The sequence below is a fragment of the Ochlerotatus camptorhynchus genome, unplaced genomic scaffold, assembly GCF_037179485.1.
Source record: "Ochlerotatus camptorhynchus isolate MF236.1 unplaced genomic scaffold, CSIRO-AGI_Acam_v1.1 ptg000083l, whole genome shotgun sequence".
NCBI lineage: Eukaryota > Metazoa > Arthropoda > Insecta > Diptera > Culicidae > Ochlerotatus > Ochlerotatus camptorhynchus.
The window spans coordinates 3,056,574-3,064,791 of record NW_027040573.1 but is presented as its reverse complement, the minus strand read 5'-3'; the positions used below and the strand labels follow the sequence as shown (position 1 = coordinate 3,064,791).

The following is an 8,218-nucleotide window of genomic DNA, read 5'->3' as shown; positions in this document are numbered from 1 at the left end:
ACACCACCGGCGCCGTTGAATACTGAATTTTAATTTTGTGAAGATTTTGCAGTTTTTCTAGAACTTCAAAGTCGAAATCTTCTTGCCAAGAACGAAAACTTTGGGACTTGGAAGCATTCATAGATCTCACTCTAAGAAATATACATATTTTATCTCAAACTTAATCCTGGTTTTAAGATTACACGCTAGGATGCTTTTCTAAATTTGGGTACTCAGATAAATTTTAGGATACATTAATTTTTTTTTAATTTTAAGATATAGAAAACATTTTACGAGCTGGTACTTAATAAGATTTTGAAGACCACTTTTCGATCAAATGTAAGGAACACAAATTATTAATAATTCAAGTCACTGATGCCATATGATTATGCTCAAACAACTGTTCAGTAGGCAACATTGGAGTTTATGGCGCTTAGAATAAATGACAAAAATCATGGCTACTATGTCACACTGCAGAATTCAGAGTTGCCCTCAATACAGTTGCTTAAACTTGCCATAAGATTATCAATCTTTTAAACAATTAATAAAAATTTAATTTGACGTTTGGCAACGATCTTCTGCAAAGTTGTAGCTGATAATAATTCCCATAAGAATATCAATAAAATTTGTTAACAGTACAATATGTAAAAAGGCTAGAAGACAATGAACAAAAAGTTTTGTATTCCCATAGTAATTTCCATATAAACTTGTGTTTGTGCCAAGTCAGTTTCTTATCAAATGAGTTTAAACTTTCGGAGGCTAACCCGATTTGAAACCGTTTGAACACTGAGAAGCAAAAATTTCAAATTTTGCATCAGTCTAATGACCACCCATTCGGGAAAAACCTTCAACCTGGGGCTGGTTCAACTCCGCATCTAAACATCTAGTTATTTCCAAAATAGTTATAACACCACAAGAATTAACCTCATTCAATTTGTTGACATTATATACTGTACATGAAAGTCTGAGTATATGACCTCATATAACGCATTCGACAAATGATAACATTTCTACACCGTGTGACCGATGCACTGTTGCTGTGCATTTTCAACTGACATACATTATTACTTAGTATAATGGCAGTATGTGTGATTCATGAACTAGGATAGCAACACGAACTATGATTTGTATCTAACGCTGGTCTATGATCAGCTGCGGTTTCTCGCATTTGAATTCTATATGCTCGCGCTACATCGCGTAGATGAACTTAAGATCATTGACACTTTGCAGTTTTTTTGCAATTGCACCCTATAAAAGCTCAGACTCGACACCACTGAAGTCAGTTCAGAAGCGTTTGTCAAATCCGTTATATCGAATCTAATCTTCACCGAAGCATCCAAGATGACCGACTGGAAGACAGGTTTTCTGTGTCTTATGACACGCCCTCGGGAACCATTATTCTATCCCAAGTACGGAGGCCAAACGTACATGGCCCTACCTGAGCACTTCCTAACCGATCGCTACCGCCCACTGGCACCGATGATCTCTAAACGTTTTGGATCTGCTCCCAATCACGTCGTGGTGAAATCGATAGATCCTCCGGACTTTACCTATGCTCTGGAAATTCCCCGAAACGGTAACTACAATACATTCAGCCCGAAGCATCGGAACATTTCCGGTAAACTAGTGCAGGATTTCATGAATGCACCGGATCCCGAAATACTACTCTCAATGGCTTCGTATGCCCGAGATCGGCTGAACCCGTTGCTGTTTCAGTATGCGTTGACCGTTGCTTTGCTCCATCGGAAAGACACGCACGATGTGCCGGTCCTATCATTGTTGGAAATGTTCCCGAAGCGATTCGTTGATCCATTATTGTTCCCACAATTGGAGGAGGAAGGATTCGTTGTCGATCAACCGCAGCGGGTGGCAATCGAAATCCCCATGGTGTACTCGGCATCGGAGGAAGTATTAGAGCAACGACTGGCTTATTTCCGAGAAGACCTTGGAATCAATCTCCACCATTGGCATTGGCACATAACCTATCCGGTGGAAGGACCAATTGAAATTGTACGAAAGGACAGACGAGGTGAATTGTTCTACTACATGCATCGCCAAATATTAGTGCGCTATATTGCTGAAAGATTTTGCCATCACATGCCACCACCTACATCACTGGACAATCTGCGAGAACCGATCCCAGAGGCATATTTTCCGAAGCTTCTGAACAGTGCCTTGAACAGAACGTTTGCAGGCAGGGCAGAAAATGCTGTGATAACAGTGAGTAGAATAAATTTAAATTGTTCAATTCTTCAATGTTCTTATTTATATCCTTTTTCAGCACGTTAATAGACCAAATGATGAAGATTCTGTTGCAACCGTCTTGGAGATCGAAAACTGGGTGAATCGATTTAAGGAAGCAGTCACCAACGGTTATGTACTTGCAGTATGTTTATTTAGTCATTTTTGCTCGAGATACGGATCGTATGAATACAACTTTCTCTGCTCTATAGGAAGACGGCAAACATATTCCTCTGGATGATACAACTGGAATCGATCTGCTTGGAAACGTTATGGAAAATTCACTGTTATCACCAAACATTCCGTATTACGGCAACATCCATTCAATGCTACACTCTATAATTGGCTTTGTTCATGATCCGGACAACCTTTATCTTGAAGGAACAGGCGTGATAGGCGATATTGCTACTTCCATACGCGATCCCATTTTCTATCGACTTCATACGTTTGTTGACGATCTGTTTGAGGATTACATGAAGAAATTGGCTCCGTACACCTCTAAACAGCTTGGCTACCCTGGTGTAACCATCGAAGATGTGTCAGTACAAGTCTCCAACGGAAAAGCTGCCGTAAATCGTTTACTTACATTCTGGCAGCGGTCTCAAGTCGACCTTGGAGTTGGATTAGATTTTGGTCCAACGGGAAATGTTCTAGCAACGTTCACACACTTGCAACATGCACCATTTGTCTACAGGATAAACGTTATGAACGATTCACAGAAAGTACGAAGAGGAACGGTTCGAATTTTCCTTGCTCCAATTTACAACGGATCTGGTGAAGCTATTCAGTTCAATCAACAACGTCGCTACGTCATTGAGCTGGATAAGTTCACCGCAACTTGTTAGTCTAACAATCAAAGGCTTGACAAATATTTATTAATTGCGTTTCATTGCAGTGACCCCTGGTATAAATAATATTGTCCGTCGCTCAGACGAATCCAGCGTTACGATTCCATTCGAAAGAGCCTTCCGCCGTCAGGATATTGCCACGATGCCTGGCACAGAAAGTTTTCGTTTCTGCAATTGCGGATGGCCTGATCATATGCTCATTCCTCAGGGATCGCCCCATGGAATGCCTTATGACTTGTTTGTTATGGTGTCCGACTACAAACAGGATGCTGTGAATGTGAATTTTGATGAGTAAGTGTCCTGTTTTTTAAGCCGCTACTTTCTTTATTTTATTAATTGATTTTTTTTTTTCTTCAGACACGTAGACTGCAACGATTCTCATTCCTACTGTGGTCTGCGAGACCAATTTTATCCGGATCGTCGGACGATGGGATTCCCGTTTGACAGGGTGGTACCGAAAGAGATAAATCACATGGAAGATTTTGCTCGGTCCTTCTCCAACATGAAGAGAACGGTTGTCGAAATTCGTTTCACTAATACAACGATTTCCAAGGTTTGAATTTCTGTTCGGTGGAGTTATGGGAACATGATGGCGTGTATACTTGACTAATGGTTTCTTTATAATAAGTAAATAATTCAAAGCAAATTTTCATCTTTATTAATCTTATTCAATCATCCGACAATCACCAACCAACATCCATACTGCCGCTGATCGCAAGTCAGTCTCACTTTGCATCTTTCTCAAAACTGAGATTTTCAATGGAAATGGCATCACCCATATGTTTATAATACTGGATGAACTCCGCAACTTTGTTCCTGGAAAACTTTGGAATAACAGCAGAACGGGTTGTCGCATTACTTAAAAAAAACACGTTTTTCTCGGCATGCTGATATGTGCTATTGGACGGACTTGTCATGAGCGGCAGCATATGAAGCTCAAACAGTTTCGTCAGTTTTTAGACATATTTTTTCATTCAAGAAATTACATATTTCACATTGAATTAAACAAATAAACGATTCAAAAGGTCCTAACTATATTGATCGATTCACTTCATCGACTTTCTCTTTCGTTAATGACTAAGAGGAAGAGGAGACAACTGGCTTCTTTTTGTCTGTGAAGCGTTTTTCTTCTCTCGCGGAAACTATTTCACTATTAGCGACGCAGTCGACTGCCAAAATACAAGTAAATAGATTACCTGTTGTAAAAATTCTCGCGTTTCTATACGTTCGCCCGACCAATCAGGCACTGGTTCGCGTTTGACATAAAATTGGTTCAAAAAGTTCCCCTATTGTCTCCTCTTCCTCTTATGTTAAAAACTCAGTTGTTGTATTTGACGTTTTGGACCCTAGATAATAACAGATTATCAAAATAGAAAGTGGATGAAGAGAATCTATCAAAGCAGATAGGACCTTCTGAAATGTTCATCGCGAAATGTTCCATGGAAAATGAGAATGAGACGGCTTGGGGACAAAAGGTCGAAAGACAGAAGATGGAAAAGACAAAATATCGAGAGATAAAAGGTCGACAGGCCAAAAACTGATATTATTATTATTATAGTCCATCTGACTTGATAGTCTCAATGAAACACTTAAATCTAAATGTAGTCACTCATTAAAAATTAAAAATTGGCCAACAGCAAACGATGACGAAACCTCGAGGCATTGATGTCAAAGTCAAATAGGTCAGAGGCTTCGTTAAATTGATGAATCATGGCGACAAAGGAACTGTTTGCAGCATAGTTGGTTGCATGTACTACTTCATGTAGCAAGGTTTTCGGACGGAGTGTTCGGGCAGGAGCATACAGATTAATTTTGGCCAGTAACTCAGGAACATCATATTCTGCGAGTAAAACTTTAGCAACGAAGACGACCTGCGATATGTTTCGTCGCTTAGCAAGAGTATCCAAACCCAGTAAACGACAGCGGTCAGCATACGGTGGTAAATTCAGCGAGTCACTCCATGGAAGATAGCGCAGTGCGTATCTGACGAATTTGCGTTGAACAGCTTCGAATCGTCCACTCCATACAGCTTGGTAGGGATTCCAGACAACACACGCGAATTCCAGTAGTGAGCGTACCAATGAACAGTAAAGGGCTTTAAAACACAGAGGATCACGAAATTCCTTAGATATCTTGAACATGAATCCAAGCTGTCGATTAGCTTTGTCGATCGTGGTTGAGAAGTGGCGAGTGTATGTGAGCTTTTCATCCAACATTACACCGAGGTCTTTAACGTGATCGACACGTTGAACTACAGTTCCAGCAACGTTATAATCAAACAAAATGGTAGTCCTAGTTCGACGGAAACTAATTACGCAGCACTTTGAGACGCATAGGACCATAAAATTACGTTCACACCCATCATTAAAGATTTCAAGAAGGTTTTGTAGTTCTAAACATAGCCTCGAACGACTAGATAAATCTTCAAGTCATCGGCAAAAAACAATTTACCTCCACGTAGTAGAATAAACGTTACATCGTTCACAAATAAAGAGAAGAGCATTGGTCCCAAAGTGCTACCCTGTGGAACTCCTGATCTGTTCGAGAAACAGTACGATGAGTAGTTTCCAATGCATACAGTAACTTCACGTTGCACGAGGTACAATCTTAGCCAGCTGCAGAAGGGAACAGAACATCCAATTTTTTCAAGCTTTGCTAGCAGAACGTCGTGCACAACTCTATCAAACGCAGCTTTAAGATCAGTGTAGATGGCATCCACTTGAAGTTTCTTGCATACATTTTCCATACAGAACGACGTAAAGCAGAACAGATTAGTTTCCACGGAGCGGCCAGGAAAGAAACCATGTTGACACGTACTTATGTAATGCTTGCAGGAAGCAAACAATCTCTCATTTATCAGCGACTCAAACACCTTAGATTCAATATGATGTAAATATTCTGAAACTGATTTGTCATGACTTGGAAAAAATTCTCAAAAGTAAAACATGATTTTATAATATTTTCTCTTTTTTGAAAGCTCCTTGTTGGGCGTTGGCCAAATTTTGATTTTTCAGATACAATCCTGAATAGGAGATGCTTAACGTTAATATCAGACTTAAAGTGAACATTTCAGGCATAACATTTGATAACGGCACAAAAGCATTTGTAAACAAACTTTCTAAGACCCTTTACGCGCGAACCAAAGTACGCGCCATTATCAAATGTTATGGCTGATTTGATAATTTTTTTGGACTTTTCCAATGTTGAGTAAGTATCCGTCCATTAATCGAACACTCGATAATTCAACGTTACGATAATCCGTCTCTTGTAAGTCAGTTAATAACTCGGCTCAAAAACATGTTCAGCTATTCTTATCATACAATACGCTTAATAATACTTTCTTTTAACAGAATATGCAGATAAATTAGCCCGAAAGATGAATGCAGCCAAGTTATTAACAAAAGATTGAATCGATGAAGATAATAGATCAATGTAGTTAGGACCTATTGGAAAATAACGTGAGATTTATGGTGGCTTACCACCATTGGAGCTTACTCCAACAGGTGTTATTCTCGGATTAAATGCCGATCAAGAATGTCCGGCTGCTTGATGTCGATATCAGATTTATTCAACACGACTCTAAGAAAACATGTTGCAGATCATCCAAACAGGAACGGGATTAAAAGTTAATCGGAGTTTGAGCTTACCGCTATTAATATCAATCACAAAACAGAATTCAAGCTTAACATTGTCTTAGGTCCTAAGTAACATTGACATATTTTCAAGAAACGGTTCTGTGCTCAAGTTATTAACGACGAGATTAACGAAAAAGAAAGCCGACAAAGAGAATCTGTCAATGTTGCTTAGGACCTAATGCAATGTTCAGCTTGAAGTTATCAAAGAAAGAGAAAGTTGACGAAGAGAATCGATCCATGTTACTTAGGACCTTATGTAATGTTCAGCTTGATTTAATGTCATGTAAACAACAAAAACATTCGTTGCGTATCTAGTGCCAGTATTGTGGTTCTTAAGAAAAATCCACATAATGCCCAACAACTTATGCGCCGATCAGTTGCGCGCCGGGTTGTGCGCCAGCTATCTTGATGAATATGTAAACAAACAAACGTCAAAAAAAATCCGTATCGAACCGCAAATTTTCCGAGTTTGTTCTATTCATAACAGTTTCCAAATCCATACTTTCCATAACATTGACAAAATGTATCGAATTAAAGAAGAGGTACTTGGCCGACATGCATCAACCAATACGAAGTATCACGTGCTGTACGGGTTCTATTTCCTGGGCTTGTCCAAATCGCAATTGGCAAAAATGTACGGGAAGCATCACACTACAATTAGCAGCTGGATAAAACGTTATCGCGAAAGTGGATTGGTGGCTCGCAGAGAGAGAAGAAAAGTGTCCTTGCAGTTTGGAGCAGAGAAACGACGGTGGTTAATCGAACAGTTTAAAAAAAAATCCGACATTATTCTTAGATGAGGCCAGGGATAGTTTTGAGAAAACTTTCAACTGCTCCATCAGTACGTCCTCTGTTTCCAGAATACTACACGAGCAAGGATATACGTGGAAAGTTCTAGAGCGTCGGGCGATCCAGGTTCAAGAATCTCAGATTTGTCATTTCGTCAATGAGCTGGCTGCAGTAAACTGGGACCTACATCACCTTATCTTTTTGGACGAAGTATCGATCGACAACAGAGGTATGTTGCGGAATCGAGGCTACGCCAAGGTCGGCGAAAAATTGATTTACAGGGGTGAATTCAACCGCAAAGCCAGAGTATCCTTACTCTGCTTCTTGGGCCAGACAGGAATGAAGAACACGTACTTGACGGAAGGAACTTTCACGAGGGCAAAGTTCTTTGAATGTTGTCGTAGCTTTGTCAACAATGGAGAAATTTATCGACACCCTGGAGTTAATTCGGTCTGGATCTTGGATGGGGCTAGAATTCACTGCCATCGACGAATAGTTGAGTACCTCCGGTCATTGGGAATCCATGTTATCTTTTTGCCTCCGTATACACCGTTTTTCAATCCAATCGAGTATATTTTTGAATACTGCAAGAAAAAACTACAACGTGTCTACGTAGAAAATAGCTCTTCGGATCTCACAACTACCATTTCTGCGACGTTAAATACATTCACGAACTTTAACTGCACTCGTGTATTCCGCAAATGCGGATATCTGCCAGGTGGGAAA

General features: G+C 39.9%; 1 protein-coding gene across 1 annotated transcript; it reads left to right on the top strand.

Moving 5' to 3' along the window:
* Window positions 1–1,283: 1,283 nt before the first annotated feature.
* LOC135698168 (phenoloxidase 8-like) lies at window positions 1,284–3,627 on the top strand. The gene is made up of 5 exons (XM_065218061.1): window positions 1,284–2,199; window positions 2,261–2,365; window positions 2,433–3,060; window positions 3,116–3,359; window positions 3,426–3,627. Exons 1-5 carry the CDS (start codon window positions 1,321–1,323, stop codon window positions 3,625–3,627), a joined length of 2,058 nt encoding a protein of 685 aa, XP_065074133.1. The 5' UTR covers window positions 1,284–1,320.
* Window positions 3,628–8,218: the final 4,591 nt, after the last annotated feature.

What these genes read in the sequence shown, in the direction of transcription:
- LOC135698168 (XM_065218061.1), top strand. Translation starts at nt 1,321, where the DNA reads ATGACCGACTGGAAGACAGGTTTTCTGTGTCTTATGACACGCCCTCGG. An exon ending in CAGAAAATGCTGTGATAACA is followed by an intron (nt 2,200 to 2,260) that starts GTGAGTAGAATA and finishes ATCCTTTTTCAG; the next exon opens with CACGTTAATAGACCAAATGA. An exon ending in GGATAAGTTCACCGCAACTT is followed by an intron (nt 3,061 to 3,115) that starts GTTAGTCTAACA and finishes GTTTCATTGCAG; the next exon opens with TGACCCCTGGTATAAATAAT.